The 21,746-nt window shown below is 45.6% G+C and overlaps 1 protein-coding gene across 31 annotated transcripts in view; it reads left to right on the top strand.

Moving 5' to 3' along the window:
- Positions 1-16,234, top strand: part of SORBS1 (sorbin and SH3 domain containing 1) — a 260,387-nt gene extending 244,153 nt beyond the window's left edge. For 16 of the 31 annotated variants that reach the window (XM_066354910.1, XM_066354907.1, XM_066354909.1 and 13 more), the window contains 4 exons: positions 2,086-2,145; positions 2,718-2,908; positions 7,775-7,887; positions 12,963-16,234. In XM_066354910.1, the coding sequence (XP_066211007.1) occupies positions 2,086-2,145; positions 2,718-2,908; positions 7,775-7,887; positions 12,963-13,030 (432 nt within the window). In that variant the 3' untranslated portion in view covers positions 13,031-16,234. The remainder of the gene's footprint in view (positions 1-2,085; positions 2,146-2,717; positions 2,909-7,774; positions 7,888-12,962) is intronic. The other 15 variants (XM_066354922.1, XM_066354926.1, XM_066354934.1 and 12 more) reach the window with 2 other exon arrangements.
- The last annotated feature ends 5,512 nt before the right edge of the window (positions 16,235-21,746 follow it).

Consider the following 21,746-nt stretch of genomic DNA (forward strand, 5'->3'; position numbering starts at 1 on the left):
CAGCCTACCTCCTCTTGAGGCAATCCTTTCTCTGGTTGGACAGCTCTGATTTTTAGAAAGTTTCTTGTCTGTCAAGTCAAAATCTGCCTGGAGGTATCACCTACTCAGAGTCCCCACAATAAGTTTCATTCTTTTGCCACGTGAAAGCCCACCGAGCGGGTGCTTGGAAATGTCATTACTTTCCTTTGCTGTACAGAAGCCGTGATCCAGAGGCTGATGGGCGGTGAATGGGGCTACACAGTGTCAGCTCCTGGTCACCTGCCAGAAGCCCACAGATCTGAGACATTGTAGAAGGAGCTTGAAATGGCCTCTTCCTGTTCTACCTCTTCCTTCACTCCTGCCGGAGTCCAGGAGGACTGGTTTAAGTGATTGCATTTTGGACGGGGTTTGGAGAACTTGAAGAGGTTTTCCAAAAGCACAAGAGCATAGAAGTGGGGTCTGGGATGGATGTGGGTCCTGCAGGGTGTGCATGCTAAAGGGCAAGGTTGTTCACAGCGGGGATGAGCAGGAGAGGCTGGGTGGTAGCGTGGGCAGAGCAGCCCAGCAGCTGGCCCTCTCCCTAGCTGTGACACTGGGGAATGCGGAAAACGCCTCCGAGCATCAGCTTTCAGGCTTCTAGAAGGAAAATGGGTTGGTAAAGCCTGTCCTGCCTGACTCCAGGGTTTCTGTGGGACTCCAGGAAGGTAATAGCAGTGAGCACACTTGATAATGTGGGGAGTGGTCCAAGGATGAAAGGGAAGGTTCAGTAGGACAGATGAGCTCAGGAGACAAGTGTATGTCATCAGTAACTCACTGTGCGACTCAAGGGTGGCCCTTCCCCTCTTGGTACCTCTCTGTGAAACAAGCAAGTTATACACAAAAGATCTGAGTGCCCTTCTAGACGGCCTTGGGGTTTCTGAGGCTCATTGCTACGATTGTGGGTTGCCTGGAGGATTTCTCCAAGGATGGTTTCCAAATATTTATTTAGGGAGACTTCCTAGAACTTGGAATTTAATCCTTTTTGAGGGAAATGATTTCAAACACCCCTCCAATGAAGGCCTGGCCTCTACTTTGGGTGACCCACTTAAAAGATGGGTGGTTGGCCATGGTCACACCTGTTTCCAGGTCATCATGTGGTACCTGGACTCATGAGTGATGAGTGATCCTGAGCTGGTGAGTGATGGTTTTATTTGTACAACTGCATTAAGACACTCTATCTTTTTTTTTTTTTTTTTTTTTTTTTTTAGAGAGAGAGAGAAGAAGGGAGAGAGATGAGAAGCATCAACTCATAGTTGCAGCACTTTAGTACTTTAGTTGTTCATTGATTGCTTCTCATACGTGCCTTGACCAGGGGGCTCCAGCCAGGCCTGTATAACCCCTTATTCAAGCCAGTGGGGTTTCGAACTTGGGTCCTGAGCATCCCAGGTTGACTCTATGTACTGTACCACCATCTGGTCAGGCAGGACACTCTTATTTCTGGAAGCAATGTTTCACTCTGTGAGATATGTGAGCTCCTCTCATGCGTATCCAGAGTGTTTCATATGCAGATTTTTCCAGGGGAACAGTCTTGTGTGATACTTTCATATTACCAAGGAGCTTTTCAAAAGCATTACTCCCTTTTTCAGTTTTGATGAGTGCCTGAATATGGCATACCTGGTAGTTCTATGAGCCTGCTTTGCCAGAGGAGGCTCCCAGTTTCCTGAAACTGGCTTTTGGTCCAGCAGCCCATCCGTAGATGCTTGTCAGCTGAGAGTGAGGGGACCAATGTGTGTGGTTACAGAGGGACGTAACTCTTCCTTACGACAGCCTTCTGCGTCTCTTTCCTGCCAATCTGGGGACCCTGTGTTGTTGTTCATTCTCACCTCACCGCAGCTGTATTTCCAACTTCCCATTTCATTGCCTGGATGCTTGCTTCTAACTCTGTACATTGCATATTCTGTGCACCCACCGTGTTGTCATGGAAACTTGGTGGCCGTAGGCCGCGAGTATCCATTGTCATCGAGTGTGATGGTGTGGTACATGTATTTGCTCACGCTTTTATTTTGAATTCTTTCAAATGTGACATCTGCTAAAATGTCTCCCTTATAATTTGCTTGGTGATCACAGCCTTCTCATCATTCATTGAGAGCAGGACCTGATCTCACAGAATCTGAAAAGAGCTATGTGGTAAGATGCCTGTTGAATAAGACTGTAGCTTTTCTAAAGGGAATCCTTACTGACTTCTAGAGTCTAGTAATGCCTGGTTAAGTCACAGAGCCATTATTTGCCGGAATTATGTGGCTACTGCAGTAGAGAGAGATGTTAGGCCACCCCTTTCCCTCTCAAAAAAGCAGAGGAAATTAGAGATGATATTTCTACTCTGCCTACATGTGGGGGTAAATGAATGTATTAGTGCATGATTGGGGATACAGACTTGCATTTCTATCCTGAAATTATTATGTTTGTAACAGTTACTAATTACAAGCTTTTATGCTGCTACCTTTTTTTTTTAATATTCATACTAAATTCCAAATTCTGTATCTTACCTGTTTTTCCATGCTTACACCTGGATCTCTCCTGCACTCCACTACTGGAATATCTATTTTTTTAACCTGGATCTTCAACTCTGTTGTTTCCTTGGACTTTTGTACTTCGTCTGGAATGTTACATCTCTTCCTCTCTTTCTTTTTTTTTTTTTTTTTTGTCCCCATGTTGACTGTTTTATGGGGGTTTCTGGATATCTCGGGGCCACCTCACAGGAAGCAGTTTGCAATGAGATCATAAACATTGCCGAAAAGTCTGTTCATTACTGCAGCACTGTCTCTCCTCCCCTTGACTTTCATCACAAGGTACCCCCTTCTGACAATAAACCATCTTTAATCATTTCTCAGCAACCTCAAGCCCAGCAGCGAAGAGTCACCCCAGACAGGAGTCAAGCCTCACAAGATTTGTAAGTACGCTTGGCAAACTTCAATTCTCACGTTGTAGTCGGCTGTTGGGCTTAGAAAGTGGGTCACTGACCAACTGTGGGGGGATGAATGAATCACTCCCAGCCTTTCTGAGAATTCCGTGTTTCCCATCAGCTGATGTTAAAACAGGTGGCAGAGAAATAAAGGAGGTCATGAACTTCTGGGAGAGAGAGACAGGTAAAGAATGAACTGCTGTCCAAGGGTGACCGAGCGCCGTGCCGACAGGTCTCACTCCTAGTTGTGGGAATACAGAGGAAGGAATGGTTCGTTCTGACTGGAGCTGAGTGAATAGGGTGATCCATTCATTTAAAAAAAGAAAAAAAAAGGCTAGGTTATCTCCTTTCTCCTAAGCACAGAGGAGTAAACTCCATTCACAGGGGAAGGAGGTTGGAATAATCTTTGAAAGACAAATTAGATTTGAGGTCTAGAACAAGGGTCTTCACAGGTGAGGAAACCACATGTGCAAAAGTAGAGTGTTTAGACAACTTCAGAAGTGCACACATGGCCACAGAATACAGTTCATGGAGGAAACAGAGACAGAGCTCAAGAGGTCGGTTGGGACCAGATGGCAGAATCCATAATGCAGTTGGAATAGGTTTGGATTCTATTCTGCAGACACTCAGGAACCACTAGAGGGTTTTTGATGTGAGGAGCAATTAGTATTTTGGTTTTGGGAGATAACTTTGGTAACAGAGTAGAAGGTGGATTTCAGAGATGAAGGACAATGGTATGGGTTAGGAGATATTAATCCAGGCAAGAAGTATTGAAGGCCTGAGCTAGGACAGGGGGAAGAGGTGCTTTGTGACCATGGACACATAGGTTACCCAGGGAGATTCAGGGTAAACAGAGAAGGGAAATGAGGGTAGATCCTTGGGCAACAGAGGAGTAGCAGCAAAAGAGACTGAGCCGGAGCAGCAGGAGGCTGGGAAGAAGGTCTAGGAGCATTCACTTGCGCAGCCGGACCAAGCACGTTCGGTCAGCAGAGCCTCCTGCTTCAGAGGGGCCAAGGAGGCTGGGAATGAGAAATGTCCTCCAGGTGTTCTGTGTGGCAAATGGAAAAAAATCATCGGTGACCTCAGAGACAGCAGTGTCAGAGAGGTGGAGGCAAATACTACCTTAGAAAGGGCTGCTGGGTCGATTTAATGGTAAGTAAAAGGGCTGTAGGTTAAGGAAGTAGCAGACACAGAGGTGCCAGCTACTGATACCAGCCCAAAATTTCAGGATGCTGGAAAGGAGGTGATAGTTCAAACAGAAGATACTACTTGCTGTGGAATCCAGCAGAGGAATATTACAGCTGTAGCAGAAAAATTGCACTTGTGTCTTCCGGTGCTGGAAATATATCGTAACTTATTTTTGGGGGTACAGAGACTTAAGTAGATTTGTACCAGAGGAGAAGGGGTTGGCAGAGTCAAAAGATGTAAGAGAGGCCCTGGCCGGTTGGCTCAGTGGTAGAGCGTCAGCCTGGCATGAGGAAGTCCCGGGTTCGATTCCTGGCCAGGGCACACAGGAGAGGCACCCATCTGCTTCTCCACCCCTCCCCCTCTCCTTCCTCTCTGTCTCTCTCTTCCCCTCCCGCAGCCGAGGCTCCATTGGAGCAAAAGATGGCCCGGACGCTGAGGATGGCTCCTTGGCCTCTGCCCCAGGCGCTAGAGTGGCTCTGGTCGCGACAGAGCGATGCCCCGGATGGGCAGAGCATCGCCCCCTGGTGGGCGTGCCGGGTGGATCCCGGTTGGGCGCATGTGGGATTCTGTCTGACTGCCTCCCCGTTTCCAGCTTCAGAAAAAAAAAAAAAAGATGTAAGAGAGAAGATGGAAGTTAAGGAAATAGCTCAGAGAAGGGACTTCAACATGGCCAGAAGGGTCCTTTCCCCACAGATGGGAACAGAGGCAGGAGGGGGGCGTTATAGACTTACACCTGAAAGGGAGGAAAGTTTAAAGAGCTGCCACAGCAAGCTGCATCTCAGGAAGGGGGGAAGCATGAGGAGCCCTCTGTGCCAAAAGTGGCAGAAGAGGTGGGGGAGACGCCATGGATCAGCGTCCCCAGCAGCATGAGGCCCACACTGAGTCAGAGCCGACTGGGCGACCCGAGCAGCCAGGGTTCGGGACTGCCTCTAGCTGGTCTCCATAGTGTGGGAGTGAGGACACAGAATCGGAAATCAGGAGTTACCTTCCAGAGCTGAGCCTAGCGAGCAGCCAAGTGGAAGTGAGGGGACTGAGGCATTCCAAAGAGTCCAAGTTGGGTGGCAGACAGCGGGTAAATACAGAAACATCAAAAGGTATTCATTTACCAGCTAGCAATCGACCTGCCTCTCTATTTCTTCTTTAGAGAACTTTCTTTGGCAGACAGGTCCATCAGCCAAAATATCCATACATTTGGATAAATATATGAAATTAAATTGTCCCTTTGGTTTTAATAGAGGAGAATGACCCTCTTGTTTCTGGAACTGACTCGACTTACTTGGATCTATCTAGTAGTCTGTCTTGCCCGTACAGTAGAAATCACTGGCTTCTACTGGAAATGGTAGATGTTTGACTCATTTGCAAAGTTTTGCCTGATACTATTATGTTTCAAAAGAGTAAACAATAACACAGAATAAGTGCTGGCGAGGATGTGGAGAAAAGGGAACCCTCCTGCACTGCTGGTGGGAATGCAGACTGGTGCAGCCACTGTGGAAAACAGTATGGAGATTCCTCAAAAAATTAAAAATGGAACTGCCTTTTGACCCAGCTATCCCACTTTTAGGAATATACCCCAAGAACACAAAATCACTGATTCAAAAGAAGAAATGCACCCCCATGTTTATGGCAGCATTGTTCACAATAGCCAAGATCTGGAAACAGCCCAAGTGTCCGTCAGTGGACGAGTGGATTAAAAAGCAGTGGTACATATATATCAATAATATGGAATACTATGGGGCCATGAAAAAGAAGGAAATCTTCCTTTTGCGACAACATGGATAGACCTGGAAACTATTATGTTAAGTGAAATAAGCCAGGCAGAAAAAGAAAATGTCATATGACCTCACTCATTTGAGGAATCCAGTGAACAATGTGAACTGAGGAACAGAATAGAGGCAGAGGAGGGATCAAAGAGACCAGAGGGAAAGAGGTCAGAGGGAAAGGGGAGGAGAGGATGGGATCAGAGAAGGGAAAGAGATTAGTGAAATTATACAGACATAACACAGCGTTATAGAGAACAAGACAGCAAATCCTGGAGGGAAGGGGATGAGGGTGTTGGGGGGAGGGGGGCAAGGGGGATATTGAGGGGAACAAGGGAGGGGGGATGTATTCGGGGGGACACTAGAATCTATGTAAACACAATAACTTAAAAAATAAAAAATAATGAGCTCATAAGAAACAAACAGAAAACCTGTAAACAAATTTGTGAACTGATGCATAGTGGATGCTTCTTAAGTGTTTGTCAAAGGAATAAGTGAAAACAAAGCTTTTCCTTGTTGCCAAAGCACATACCAGATTTGGCACATGTCCAGTGGCTGCTGTTAGAACAAAAAGAACAGCACACACCAAATTGCTTTAGGCCAGTACCAAGTAGATAAAAATCTTAACCCTCAAATCACTGAGATAGGGGGAAAAAGCTTCCAGGAGTTCTAGAGGCCCCAGCCAGGTAGCTCATTTGGTTGGAGCACCGTTCTGATATGCTAAGGTTCCAGGTTTGACCCCTGGTCAGGGCACATACAAGAGTCAACCAATGAATGCATAAAATAAGTAGATGAACAAATCAGTGTCTGTCTCTCTTTCTCTTCCTCCCCCCACTCTATCTCCAAAATCAATCAATTTTTTTAAAGAGTTTGAGAAAAATTACATCCATATTTAAAAGCAGTGAATAAAATGTATGATGGTGTATTAAGAAACTCAAGGTAGTTTTGCTAAACAGTGAGGCAATTGGAATATATTTATGTTGTCATATAAATATGACAATTTTATAATTATGACAGTTGTCTTGGGCTCTCCATGTAGATGACCAGAATATAGTGTCTATCTCTAGACCTAATTAACCTCTGGTTATTTTCAATAATCTACATAAATTTTTTGATGTTAAAAAAAAGGCTTGTTTGGCCCTGTCCAGGTGACAGAGTGGGTAAAGCATCATCCTGGCACACTGAGGTCACGGGTTCAACCCCTGGTCAGGGCTTGTAGGAGAAGCAATCAATGAGTGCAAAACTAAATGGAACAACTAAGTGAACAATGAGTCATTGCTTCTCTCTTCCCCTCTCTCTTCCCCTCCTTCCTCTCTTCCCCTCTCTCAAATCAATGGAAAGTTTTTTAAAAAGGAAGGAAGGAGGGAGGGAGAGAAAAAGGCTTGGTTAACTTTAAAGAAGGGAGCATCTAGACAAAATCCTTGGTGATGGGAACCAACTATGGAAACTAAGTAAAAGGACTGATCATGACTTGCTTGTCAGAAGTTTTCAATCACTGTTAGGTCTTTTTATTTAAAATTTTTTTAATTGAGAGAGAAAGAGAAGGGAGAGGAAGAGAAAGAGAGAAAGAGAAAGAAACATCAGTTTATTTTTCTACCCATTTATGCATCCATTAGTTGATTCTTGTATGTACCCTTACTGGGCATCAAGTTCACAACCTTGGCATTTTGGGACAATGCTCTAAGCAGCTGAGCTACCTAGCCAGGGCCCTGTCGGTCTTAATTTATCATATGCTGAACGGATCTCCCCCAATGCTAAGTCATTAGAGAAATAGCCAGTGGAGATAAAATACCTTCATCTCCATTCATGAGTAGAAAATACTACCTAAATGTTGATTTAATTAAAATGGCTTTAAAAATTTCTTATTTAATCCTATCAGTCACTTGATATTCATTTTTATCATTTATAGAATTAGCTACCAAGCATTATATAGCTATATACCACAGAACGATGATGAGTTGGAACTCCGAGATGGAGATATTGTTGATGTCATGGAAAAATGCGACGATGGATGGTTTGTTGGTAAGTGATCTCATCATGCTTTTCTTACTAGTTATGTTTTGAAGGAACAACTAGGAGTGATGAATGATGCAAAAAGCAATATTCTTTGTATGGAAGGAAGAGCCTTCTCAGATCCTATGCCACCCAGTGTATGTTTACTCTCAAGCCTGGATGGCAATAACGTTGGACCTAAAGGCCAAATAAGGCCCTGGCCAGCTGGCTTAGTGGGTAGAGCACTGGCCAGGTATATGGACATCCCAGGTTCAATTCCTGGTCAGGGCACAGAACAGAAGCAACCATCTACTTCTCTTCCCACTCCACATCCTTCTTCTCTCCCTCTTTCCCTCCCATAGCCAGTGGCTCAGATTGGTTTCAGTGTCAGCCCCAGGTGCTGAGGATAGCTCGGTTGATTCAAGCATCAGCCCCAGATGGGGGTTGCCGGGTGGATCCCCAATGGGGCACATGCAGAAGTTTGTTTCTCTATCTCCCCTCCTCTAACTTAGGAAAAAAGGCCAAATATACCAGCATCAAATACATGGGAGGGCAGTTGTCCAATTCATTAAGTTCTGTTTGTGTTTATATTGTGCATCTATTTGTTCTACATTTGGAACTTTTATTTTTTAAAACACTTATGATGCAACACAAGAAAATTTGACTGAGCCTAGGTCTCTACCATGAAACTCAAGCATAGGTGTAGACATTCTAAAGATCTTCTTTACTCCAGGCTGCTAATAACTTTAATCAGAGCTACCTGCTTAATTAAAACAAAGGATTCACCCATATAAAACGGGGAAAGATCAACATTATTGAGATTCCATTACAGGACAGGCATTTGGTTGATACACTTTCTTATTGACGTTCTTTCAACAAATAGCCCATAAACCAAGAATTATCTTTATTTCACAGATTCAAAAACTGAGGCCCAAAGAGATCAAGTAACTACCATATTTACCCACATGTAAGATGCTCCCATGTATAAGACGCACCTTAATTTTGGGGCCCAAAATAAAAAATAAAAAAAAGTATTACATAAAGTTATTGAACTCAAGTTTTTTTTTGTTGTTTTTTGGGGGGTTTTTTGTATTTTTCTGAAGCTGGAAATGGGGAGAGACAGTCAGACAGACTCCCACATGCGCCCGACCGGGATCCACCCGGCACGCCCACCAGGGGCGACGCTCTGTCCACCAGGGGCCATGCTCTGCCCCTCTGGGGCGTCGCTCTGTTGCAACCAGAGCCACTCTAGTGCCTGGGGCAGAGGCCAAGGAGCCATCCCCAGCGCCCGGGCCATCTTTGCTCCAATGGAGCCTCGGCTGTGGGAGGGGAAGAGAGAGACATAGAGGAAGGAGAGGGGGAGGGGTGGAGAAGCAGATGGGTGCTTCTCCTGTGTGCCCGGGCCAGGAATCGAACCCAGGACTTCTGCATGCCAGGCCGACGCTCTACCACTGAGCCAACCAGCCAGGGCCTGAACTCAAGTTTTATTCATCATAAAATTCATACACCTCCTCATCACTGTCAAAACTCCCATCCATTAGCTTGTCCTCATCTGTGTCTGATGACAAATCATTGTCTTCAACAATGAGTGCAAACACAAGCATGGAAAAGCAAGAAATGCAAGTAAAATAAAATCTACCACTATTGTATAAGACGCACCCAGTTTTTAGACCCCCAATTCCCCCCCCCTAAAAAAAAGTATGTGTCTTATACATAGGGAAGTATGGTAACCCAAGGTCACGCAGGTAGCAAATAGTGGGGCCAGCATTTGAACCCAGGCCCATCTCTCCCTAAGCCTCTGTTCTTTCTGCTCAGGTATGAATAGGATGTTGGGAACCACTGACTTACTCTTTGCCTCAATTTGCCCTCATACAAATGTCTTTACCTTTATCTTCTCTCCAAAGACTAGCTCTTTCCTGATCTCTCTGGAGAAGCTTTGCTAAAACAGAGCAATGTCAGGGCTGGAGTAATGAGAACAGCAAAGTCTTGGCATAAATAGGAAGCCAAGCCTCCCCGCTTCTTAGAAAGCTGTCCCATCTTCCCAAGGCCGCCAGAAGCCTGCAGCCCTTGCTAGCTTAAGTTGTGTTCAGAAGGAAACTAGACTTGGGAAGTCAGCAATACTCTAGTTCAGTGGTCAGCCAACTCATTAGTCAACAGAGTCAAATATCAACAGTACAACGATTGATATTTCTTTTGAAAGCCAATTTTTTTTTTATAATTTTTTTTGTTGTTTCTTTTTTTTTTTTAATTTTTCTTTTATTAATTTTTAGAGAGGAGAGAGAGAGAGAGAGAGAGAGAGAGAGAGAGAGAGAAAAGGGGGAGGGAGGAGCAGGAAGCATCAACTCCCATATGTGCCTTGACCAGGCAAGCCCAGGGTTTTGAACCGGCGACCTCAGTGTTCCAGGTCGACGCTTTATTCACTGCGCCACCACAGGTCAGGCTGAAAGCCAAATTTTTTAAACTTAAACTATATAGGTAGGTACATTCCTTATCGAGGTAGTGCCCGCACATGGTATTTTGTGGAAGAGCCACACTCAAGGGGGCAAAGAGCCGCATGTGGCTCGCGAGCCACAGTTTGACGACCAGGGCTCTAGTGCAACACAGTCCAATAGAAACATAATACAAGCCATGTACAAAATTTAAAGTTTCTTGGAAGTTATATTGAAAAAGTAACATGAGCCTGACTAGGCAGTGGTGCAGTGGATAGAGCATCAGACTGGGACATGGAGAACCCAGGTTTGAAACCACGAGGTCACTGGTTTGAACACAGGCTCATCGGCTTGAGTGCGGGGTCACTGGCTTGAGTATGGGATCATAGACATAACTCCATGGTCGCTGGCTTGAGCCCAACATTGCTGGCTTGAAGCCCAAGGTTGCTGGCTTGAGCAAGGGGTCACTCGTTCTGCTGTAGCCCCCAGGTCAAGGCACATATGAGAAAGCAATCAATGAACAACTAAGGTGCTGCAATGAAGAATTGATGTTTCTCATCTCTCTCCCTTCCTGTCTGTCTGTCTGTCCCTATCTGTCTCTCTCTCTCTGACTCTCTGTCTCTGTCGAAAAAAATAATAACATGAAACTAATAAAATTAACTTTAATGTATTTTGTTAAACCCATTGCATTCAAAATATTATCATTTGAACATGTAATCAGTATAAAAAAGAGATATTTTACCTTCCTCTTTTCGTACTAGGTCTTAGAAATCCAATGCATATTGACAGTTACAGCATAGCTCAATTCAGAATAGCCACGTGCCAACTGCTCAGAAGACGTGTGGCTGTCATATTTGAGTACAGCTCGAGTATATCTTCCAGAAGCATTAGCATTTTTTACGAGAACTTGGGGTTCGGTGAGGGACACCAGCTCTCTAATGGGGCATCGCCAGCAGCTGGTACAGGAAATATTTCAGATTCCTCAATTCCTCAAACACTTCCAGAGAACTAACCTACTGTTCAGACCAAGAATACAGTAACCCAGCAGGGTTCATTCTTCTCGTCCATGAGGAGAGGTGCTGACCAGCCATCTGAGCGCATCTCTGGGCCTCACCACCTCAGCGCCCTCCCTGACCACCCCCGTAGGGATTCAGATAGTTGTCTTGCATGTTTGTTTGGGTTTTTTTTGCATTTTTCTGAAGCTGGAAACAGGGAGAGACAGTCACACGGACTCCCGCATGTGCCCGACCGGGATCCACCCGGCACGCCCACCATGGGGCGACGCTCTGCCCATCCTGGGCGTCCCCATATCGCGACCAGAGCCACTCTAGCACCTGAGGCAGAGGCCACAGAGCCATCCCCAGCGCCCGGGCCATCTTTGCTCCAATGGAGCCTTGGCTGCGGGAGGGGAAGAGAGAGACAGAGAGGAAGGCGCAGCGGAGGGGTGGAGAAGCAAATGGGCGTCTCTCCTATGTGCCCTGGCCGGGAATCAAACCCGGGTCCTCCGCACGCTAGGCCGACACTCCACCGCTGAGCCAACCGGCCAGGGCCTGTCTTGCATGTTTTTAGCTTTGACACATTCTTTTATCTGAGACGTTTCACTTTGGGCAACAGCTCCAACCCCCTGGTAGTGGCTGTTTGAAATGTTGTGTTTAGCGGGATTCTGAAGCCTGTCCAAGCCAACTGGGAAAAGGAAGCCATGATCAAATTCTGATGTCTGCTAATGGGAGGGTGGGTAGTGATGACACAGTATAACACGCGACCATGCACATGTGCGCATGCGCCAGCTTTAGAGAGGGACTCTTGGGGCAGGGACAGGGTTAGGGATTCAGTAGTTCTGGATCTGGAGCAGCCCAGGAGGGGCTTTGCTCCCGAGTAGCTTAATGTTCCTGGCTCTTAAAGAACCCCAGTAAGGTTGGTAGCAAAGACAGGAAGTCAATTTGGGGCTTAGGCAGGCTTACGAGAGGAATTTCCTTTTGATGTGTGGTCATATCCAGTGGATTGTTAGAAATCCTACAGTTTACAAATTCTAAATCCCCAGTATCTTGTGTTGGGTAGATGTGCTCCTGCTTCCAAAGTGGAGAAGGGCTGGACAGAGCAGTGGGTAGGGGTGGGGGTGGGGTGGGGGTGGGAGTGGGGGTGGGGGTGGGGTGGGGGTGGGAGTGGGGGTGGGGGTGGGGTGGGAGTGGGGGTGGGGTGGGAGTGGGGGTGGGGTGGGGGTGGGGGGGAGGGGTGGGGGGGTGGGGTGGGGGTGGGGTGGGGGGAGGGGTGGGGGAGGGGGAGGGGTGGGGTGGAGGGGGTGGGGGTGGAGGGGGTGGGGGAGGGGTGGGGGAGGGGTGGGGTGGGGGAGGGGTGGGGTGGGGGAGGGGTGGGGGTGGGGGTGGGCTCAAAGCCTGCGGCTGATGCTTACTCAGCGATGGGGCCTCGGCAGTGTCACTTAATCTCCCAGAAAGGAGCTCATTTCATATTTTTAAAGTAAAAAAAACAGGAGTATTAAATATGCCTGTCTTGCTTACCACCCAGCATTATTTTACAGCCTAAATGAGATAAAATAAGGGGAAAAGCGCTTTGGAAACCATATACTGTGCTACCAGTGGAGGGATTGTTATCAAGGGCTCTCTTTGAACTCACATGAGCGACTCTTCTCATTGTGTGTATGTGTCTGTTTTTTTATAGGTACTTCAAGAAGGACAAGGCAGTTTGGTACTTTCCCAGGCAACTATGTAAAGCCTTTGTATCTATAAGAAGATTGAAAACCACAGAGATGATTTTTATTGGAGGATGAAGCATAATTCATGAACCGATCTCTTTATTTAAAAGTTGAGTCAGTAGGAAAAGTAATACAGCGGATAACGTAAGAAGCAAAAGAGAAGGACAGAGAAGTGTGTTGTTTAAAACCAGAGCCTGCCTAAGCTTACCGTGCACCAGGCAGGCCTGAGCCATGCGCTGAGCAGAAAGGAATGAGGCAAATCTGTATTTACTTAGCTGCTTCTTGGAGCCACTCCAGCCCCACCTCGCCCTGTCTTAGGTAATCTGACCTGTGGCACAGTCCAGGAGCAGTCAGGCCAGAAACGCCTCCTGCTGCTGCCCCCTGTGACCAGCTCCGGCTCAGTGGGGTCTCGGTGTTTAGCTTGAAGTAGCCCCCAGAGTGCCAGGCAGCTCCCGGCTGTTCCCAGAGGCTCCACACACACAGACCCCTCCCCACCCCGCCACCCTGAGCCCGCTGATCCCCCAGTGCTGCTGGGGGTCAGTCTAGGCTGCCAAGGCCCCCAAACTCCCCAAGATTGAGACCTTCACCAGACCTGCTGAGGTTTGTGGGAAGTGAAGGCAAAACTTGGGCACCCTGAGCACCCAGCCTGCGTGCGGCATTGCCATGGATGCCCCTGGTGTTCAGACAGAAGAGCACACGGGCTTGCCCCTGGGCCGGGTGGCCAGGCACATAGCTAAGTCTGTATGTGATTGAAGTCAAGAAGCCCAGTAGCTCACGGTCAGGTGCAATGCTCTCCTTTCCCATCTCCCTGGCTTTCACAGACGCTCACTTTCAGGGCAGCGCAGTTTCATTTGCCAGAACACCTCTGCAAAACCTTTCTTTCTTGAATTGTCTTTGGCCTGGACAGTTTGGGGCCGACAGGCCTGTTCTCAGAGAGAACCAAGGATGGTGGTGTTCAGTGATTCATGTCATGTACACCGATGTTCACTAGATGCTGGGGCCACCATGAGCAAGGCATGCTCCCAGCCTTGGAAGAGGCTTGCCATGTCTCCATTTTCACTCCCCATAGGAGTTCAAGGCCCACCCAGAATTAGTCACCCAGGGTTGTGAATCCTCACGCAGCCCAGTCAGGGGTTCAGATGCAATGAGCCAAGGTGTGAGAAACGGTTCTGCCGCCCCCAGGAGGCCCGACCCAAGGGGGAGGCCCCTGCCACACCTGGGGTATGCAGTCACAACTCTGTCCACTTTGAAGATGTTGATCGGCCTCTCTGTTACACCCCTTGGAGAATGAAAGATAGAAATGGCCCATTCCCTGCCTGCCGGGAACTCAGGTGATTGAGGAGACACACACACACACACACAGATAATCAAGAGAGACTGTGATAAGTGTTAAGAAGGGTGAGAGAGAGGAAGAGATTAGTTTTTCCTGGAGGGATCCTAGGAAGCATTGTCATTTTTCTGTCTCACTTTTAAACAACTGGGATGTTAGAAGAACTTTTGCCCGGGGGTACTTTAGGCTGAAAATTCTTGGAACTGTTTCCAGAATCTTTAGACTCTCACCCTCTCCACAAATACACATCCAAGGTCAAAAATAGGAATAGCAGTTCTAAGTGACAAGGTGTCTAGGAACCCTGGCTTTCTGCATATATCAATAGCTAAGGCCCGTTGTCCCAAAGTCTGGAGTCTATAAGAAGGCAAAGTTTGTGTTCAATATCTCTGCCGCAGCTTCTGTCTCCACTACCCACCTTAGAATCCCATCAGCTGCCCACGTCCCATCAGACAGCCACAGGACACTCACTTCTCTTCCTGTCCTCTTTTCAAATCTTGCTCACTAACTTCGCACTAAAGTGTGAATGACTGATATAGAACTGTGTTATCTCTTCCCAGAGACATTTGTTTTTAACTAGGGCAGAGCAGAGCCTTAATCCCAAGGGAAAAGATTGTGGAACTAATGGTGGGGGTGGGGTGGAGGAGCTTCCTGGGTAGAATTGCTTACGTAAGACTCGTTGCTTTGGAAGGTCCACTCCACCGCCAGGGCACTGTTTGCCTGAGGAAACACAGCAAACATGCACGTGCATTTGCACAGCAGCGTTTCACCCATTTTGAAATGTAATCCTTATATTGACTAATGCATTTCCTGGTCTTTCTTAGATGCAAACCATTAAGCTTATAATCTTATCTAATAGGTTTTTGAGGGGTGCTTCTTGAATAAGTAAATAATTTTGAACACCTCTTTAAATACAGCTAGAAAATAAGACCAATTTGTAAAGCCACACTTGCATATGATGCCAGCCTCACACATTTGTATATCTCCAGAAACCCAGATATGCCTCACCAACTTGCCCGTCTTTAATAAAATCATATGTTAAAATTTGCATCAAACTTCAGCTTCCTATGTGTGACAAAACAAGGAACATAGGTTTCCAATGGCTCTTTTGTCTTCAGACATTTAATAATATTAAATACCTATTTTTATGCTGAGATGTTTATACAGGTTTATTAATAGCAAGTGCAAGTAACTGGTGGCATGCCTTGCAAACAGTTTTGATATATTAGCCATGCTTCTGGGTAAAGGCAAGCCCAAACCACTTCTCTTTGCAGTCTCTCTGGGATCAGTAAAAAACAAATCAATCATATGCTTAAGTGGGACTGTAAATATGTATATTTAACTTTGTATAGCCCATGTACCTACTTTGTATAGAAAAATAATTTTAAAAATGAGGGAGTCATGAAGTTTTTTGCATTTTTATTTAAATGAAGGAATTCCAAATAACTCACCCGCAGATTTTTAGCACAAATATAGCCATTGTAAAGTGTTAAAATTTTGAATAAATAATCATTATTCCTGGGAGAGAAGGTAACTGTGATCTCAGTTGCAGTTTGTTTGTTTTTTGTTTGTTTTTGGTTTTTTTTGGATTGGTATTTTCGTTTGGTTGGTTGGATTTTTTTTTTTTTTTTTTTTTGGCATTTCTATTTATCTGTAGTAGTATTAAGTCCTATTACTAGAATAGGTTACTACACAAAAGGGTTATAGTCTTCCGAAAGAAAAATAACTGACATTATATATAACCAATTAATTTAAAGTGTTGCCATTTAAATTACACACCAGGAGCATGTACTATGCAGACACAGGTTTTTCTGTTCATTTTTCTTTATTGCAGTGGATTGATTTGATAAAAGAGGTGTTGAATTATGACATTTGCTGTACATATTATTTAATAAACTTTATTCAGAATCACGTGGCATCGTTTGTTCTTACAGTTCATTGTTCCCTTCCTTTGCCAAGCTTCCCAAAGGAGCCTTTCATTCACTCCTTCCCTTTCTCATACTCTCCTTTTTCATTAACCGCCTGCCATCTGGCTTCCACCCCACTCCTTGAAGACAGTACTTGTTACTATATTCCTTTCTCAATAAACTTAACTTGGCCCTTTTTGAATTATTGTTGACCATTTCACCGTTCTTTCTATATGGTTTTATTTGTTCTGATTACAAAAATAATGTATATGTCTTTAAAAGCAAAAGCAAAACATTATAAAATAAGTATAATGGGTCTTGATTTGCTCCACAAGACAAGGGTACAGGAGATGATACCACACTTGGTTTGTCTAAATCAAATTAAATCTGGCTTTGACTCTTCTCTTGCTATGGTGGGCAGAAGTGCAGCCTGTCTTTTTCTCCCAGCCCAAGTATGTCAGGGCCGTGACACTAAGCATGCAGCTTCCCATGGGCCCCATGGCTAGGGTCACCTACCTCCTCACTATATGGGGTGGGGTGCACTTGGGTCATGGGTCCCATAAGAGGAAACTCCAAACCTCCACTCTCTCCCCGGGTTCTGTCTTTCTCTGCCTCTTTCAACTCAAAGCACCAGTTTGCACTGCCACCTCTTTGGGGTGACTCAGTGGAATCCCCCAGAGGGGGCTTAGGTCTCACACAGTTCTGGGAGAAGGGCTGTTTTCCAGAGTTCTGATAGCTTCAGTTCAGGGCCCTGAGTCACAGGCACTATTTTCGCACGTGCCCTCCTTCTTGTCCAACAAATTAATTATCTGTACCTTCTAAATACACTTGGAACTCAACCGCTCTACCACCATACTCCAAGCAATGCTTGGATCATTACAGTCATTTTCTACCTGGTCTCCCTGCTTTTGCCTGTGGCCCCTCCAGTTTAGTTTTAACAGAGCAATTGAAGTGTTTGTTTTAAGGTTGTTCCAAAACCTGCCTGACCAGGTAGGTTATGGTACAGTGGATAGAGCATAGTCCTGGGATGCTGAGGACCCAGGTTCGAAACCCTGAGGTCGCTGGCTTGAGCGTGGTGTTGCCAGCTTGAGCGTGGGATCAGAGACATGACCCCATGGTCGCTGGCTTGAGCCCAAAGGTTGCCGACTTGAAGCCTCAGGTTGCTGGGTTGAGCAAGGGGTCATTAGCTCGGCTGCAATGCCCTGGTCAAGGCACATAGGAGAAAGCAATCAATGAACAAAGAACAATTAAGGAAAGTGCTGCAACTATGAGTTGATGTTTCTCATTTCTCTCCCTGTCTGTCTGCCTGTCCCTACTTGTCCATCTCTCAAAAAAAAAAAAAAAAAAAAAGTTGGTCCAAAACCTTCTAGTGACTTCTCTGACTCGGAGTGGTACAATGGCTTCAAGTCCATACCCCGCCCCTCTCTTTTATCTTGGCTTCACTCTTCATTGTTCTTTCCAGCCGTGCAGTCTTACGATTTCAAACTCCTCAAGCACACATCGGCTTTAGGGTCTGTGTATGCCATCCCCCTGGAAGGTAATTTCCCCCAGAGCTCCATGGCTTGCTTTCTTTAGGTCTTTTTATTATTATTATTGATTATTGGTTCGAGAGAGAGAGGAAAAAAGAAAACATCAATTTGTTCCACTTATTTCTGCATTCATTGGTTGATTCTTGTATGTGCCCTGACCCAGAATCAAACCTGCAACCTTGGTGTATCAGGGATGATGCTCTAACCAACTGAGCTTCCCAGCCAGAGCCTTCCTTTAGGTCAGGGGTCCCCAAACTTTTTACACAGGGGGCCAGTTCACTGTCCCTCAGACCGTTGGAGGGCCGGACTATAAAAAAAACTATGAACAAATCCCTATGCACACTGCACATATCTTATTTTAAAGTAAAAAAACAAAACGGGAACAAATACAATATTTAAAATAAATAACAAGTAAATTTAAATCAACAAACTGACCAATATTTCAATGGGAATTATGCTTCTCTCACCACCAATGAAAGAGGTACCCTTCCAGAAGTGCGGCGGGGGCGGATAAATGGCCTCAGGGGGCTGCATGTGGCCCGCGGGCCATAGTTTGGGGACCCCTGCTTTAGGTCTTTATGTTACCTTCTTGGTGAGGCTTTCTCTAATCACTTTATACATAGTGGACACTACTGTCTCCACCCCAGCATTCTCGTCCCCTTCTCTGTGCATAATACACATCACTGTTTTCCACAACCATATAAAATCCTGACTTAGTATTATATGCCCAAGACCTATAAGACCGTCGACTAAGTCAATCCTTTATTGATCAAATAAACGAGTGAATAAATAAGTGAATGAACCAATGGGATCAGAGATTCCTGAACTCTGAATGCAGTAGTGAAAGAAAAGAAACATTATCCTGCCATTTTCTTACAGCAGCAGACATAGGACAGTTAATCTCTTAAATTATTCTGGGCTCATTCAAACCTAGAAAGCGAAAATTCTCTGTAATTACAGTCGCCCCCACAAAGATCACCAGTGCCAACTCTCCAATGTACAGTCCTCCAAGCTGTCTTCTCTGCACATCCAAAATGCACACTTCTAGAAACAAATCTTTGCATAGTCTTGTTTTCCCTTAACAATAGAACTGGGACATGTTTCCATAATTTATTTAACCACCCCCTCTTGATGCAAATGTTTGAAATTATTGCCAGCTTTTTACCACAACAAACAATACTGCATTGTGTATAATTATTGGCTCAAAGAGCAGGAACATTTCAAATTTTGAGATACTGCCAAATTGCCTTCCAAAAACTATGCCAATTTATTCTCCTGCCAAGTCAATGGGAGTGTCTGTTTCCCACCACCCAATTAAAGCTAGCTCATTATCTGCTTCTATGAAGCCTTGTTGCTTGGTCGGCCTGCCTTTTCTCTGGCCACCTCTTCCCAGTCCTGTTTCTATCATCACTGAATTCTCAGCCCTCTGCTATTTTCTCTCAATACATACTCCTTCAGGACACAGATCTCCTCACAATATAATGTGGGGCCAAAGAGTCAATTGTACGAGGGCTCTTGCCAATGAAAAGTAGTAGAAACCTAACACTACTGACCATTCTTGAGTCATATCACTGGGAAGAAGGGAGTTGGAATTAGCCTCAGGCAGCAGTGAATCGAGAGACCAACTCTCTGTTGCTATTTGTCTTCTTGGTGGTGTTGATCTTGTCGGCTATCTCCTCACCTATTGAACTCAGCACTAGGAAACATGGCGGCAACATTAGGCAAAAGGGCCTTCCTGTTGGCTTCCCTGAAGACAATTCCAGACCCTTGTAGGCCCAACATGGATATTACCCTTCCTTGGACTAATCATTTTGCCCAAAGTGAGTGGAATATAATTGCACACAATCAGAACCTCCCGGAATAGGGGAGAGGAGAAGACCAGGGGAGAAGTATACTGCTGTAGGAAGGCAAGAAGGCGGCTGGGAAGATAACTCCATCATCCACTGTGCAAACTGGACTTTGAGCGTGATTGTGACGAACATTGGAAAATGGAACACTATTGCTCTGTTTCGGTACAAACTTCAGTGCAGCTGAACGCAGTCTGTCCTGACGCTCTGCTCGCCAAGGTCTTGAGAAGAACTCAGTGGGAGGGGGAGGGATGTCCATCCAGGAGAGTGGGCTGATGTAACAAAGGGGGTGCAGCACAGTTGTGCCACACACCAAAAATATTAGGACTCTTCTAAAAAGGAACAAAGATTAGTGTCTCAAATTCATGAGCGTTTGCATGAGTTGCTCATGGGTGTATTTGCCAAGTTTTAGCATTTAGAAATCAAGCCTGCCTCGGGGACACTTGCTGAGGCCTTTTAGGACAAATGAAAAAAAATTCCTACTCGATACCAGTACTTTATTGAGTGAATTAGCCAAGACAGTGTTTCAGATTGAAAATACCCAAAAATATTTAAGACAAATCTTTAAGATGAATCCATAGATTCAAAAGACCTTGATGAAGTTGTGAGTGACCCTGTGACATTTTAGTTTATGAAATCTGGCTTGGAAGATAAATACCCTTCTTCCAGTGACCTCACTCGGCCATCGGCAGAAGCAAAACGCTAGATAGATTAAGAGTCTTTCGGGAAAAATTATTTTGCATGTGAGATATGACGAACTGAGATGAATCTGCAAAAATGAGGTAGATCTAAGAATCATCTTCAGAGTAGTAGCATAAATCATGTAGATTGGCAAGAGTTAAAATTATCAAGGTCGGCCAGGGTTAACTCAGTCTGTTAAGAGCATCCTCCCAAAATGACAAGGTTGAGGGTTCAATCCTCAACCTCAACAAGGTCGGGGCACACATGGAAAGCGATCAAAGAATGCACGACTGGGTGGAACAAAAAATAAATGCTTCACTTCCTCCTCCCCTTTCTCTCCCTTCCTCTCTGTCTCTTAAAAAAAAAAAAAATCAGTGAAAATTAAGCCCTGGCTGGAAAGCTCGGTAGGTTGAAACGTAGTTCCAGAGCATGAAGGTTGCCAGTTCGATTCCCTGGTCAGGGCACATATGAGCAGCTTGATGTTCCTGTCTCTCTCTGCCTCTCTCTCTCTGCCTCTCTCTCTCTCTCTCAAAAAAAAAGTGTGTGTGTGTGTCTATGTGTCTATGTCAAGGTCAGTGGCTCTCAAAATATGGCCTGTGGACCCCCTTGGTGTCCTCAAGCCCTTTCAGGATATTTGTAAAGTCAAAACTATTTTCATAAAAACGTTAAGATGCTTGTGGCAGACAGGTTCCAAGAGAGTCTTCAGCGACCCTCACCTCCCAGGATTCACAGCGTGGTCTTTCTGCATTCTGTCAGGATTGGGCTGCATGACTGACAGATTATGACAGAAAAGAAGGTATGTCACTTCTGAGCATAGGTCAGAAAAGCCATGTGACTTCTGTTTCTTGCTCTTAGGGAGAAACAGACTACAATTTTAAACTTCTGAGTGCCAGGTATCTTGTTGTGTTGGATAAATGTGCTAATTCGTCCCAGAAGACCTGAGTTCAGGAAACCTGGTTTCTTTTTTCTTTTCTTTTTTTAGGTGAGAGGAAGGGAGATGGTGAGGCAAACTCCCTCATGCGCCCTGACTGGGATCCACCTGGCAACACCATCTGGGGCCGATGCTTGAGTACTGAGCTATTTTTAGCGCCTGAGGCTGGTGCGCTCCAATAAAGCTATCTTCAGCACCTGGGGCCACGCTTGAACTAATCAAGCCACTGGCTGCAGGAGGGGAAGAGGTAGAGAAGGGAGAGAAGGAAGGGGGAGAAGCAGATGGTCTCTGCTCCTGTGTGCCCTGACCAGGAATCGAACCTGGGACATCCATACACCAGGCTGACATTCTATCCACTGAGTTATCAGCCAAGGCTGAGACCTGGTTTCAAGATCTGCTGCCTCTGATACGAGGTAGGTTGTGAGACTTCAGAAATGCCACTTAAGCTCACTGAACCTGGTCCTCCCCTGGGAGGAGGAAATGCCTAGACCAAAGTGGAGTTCTGGCCCTGGCTGGTTGGCTCAGCGG

The sequence above is a fragment of the Saccopteryx leptura genome, chromosome 13 (assembly GCF_036850995.1).
Source record: "Saccopteryx leptura isolate mSacLep1 chromosome 13, mSacLep1_pri_phased_curated, whole genome shotgun sequence".
Lineage (NCBI taxonomy): Eukaryota > Metazoa > Chordata > Mammalia > Chiroptera > Emballonuridae > Saccopteryx > Saccopteryx leptura.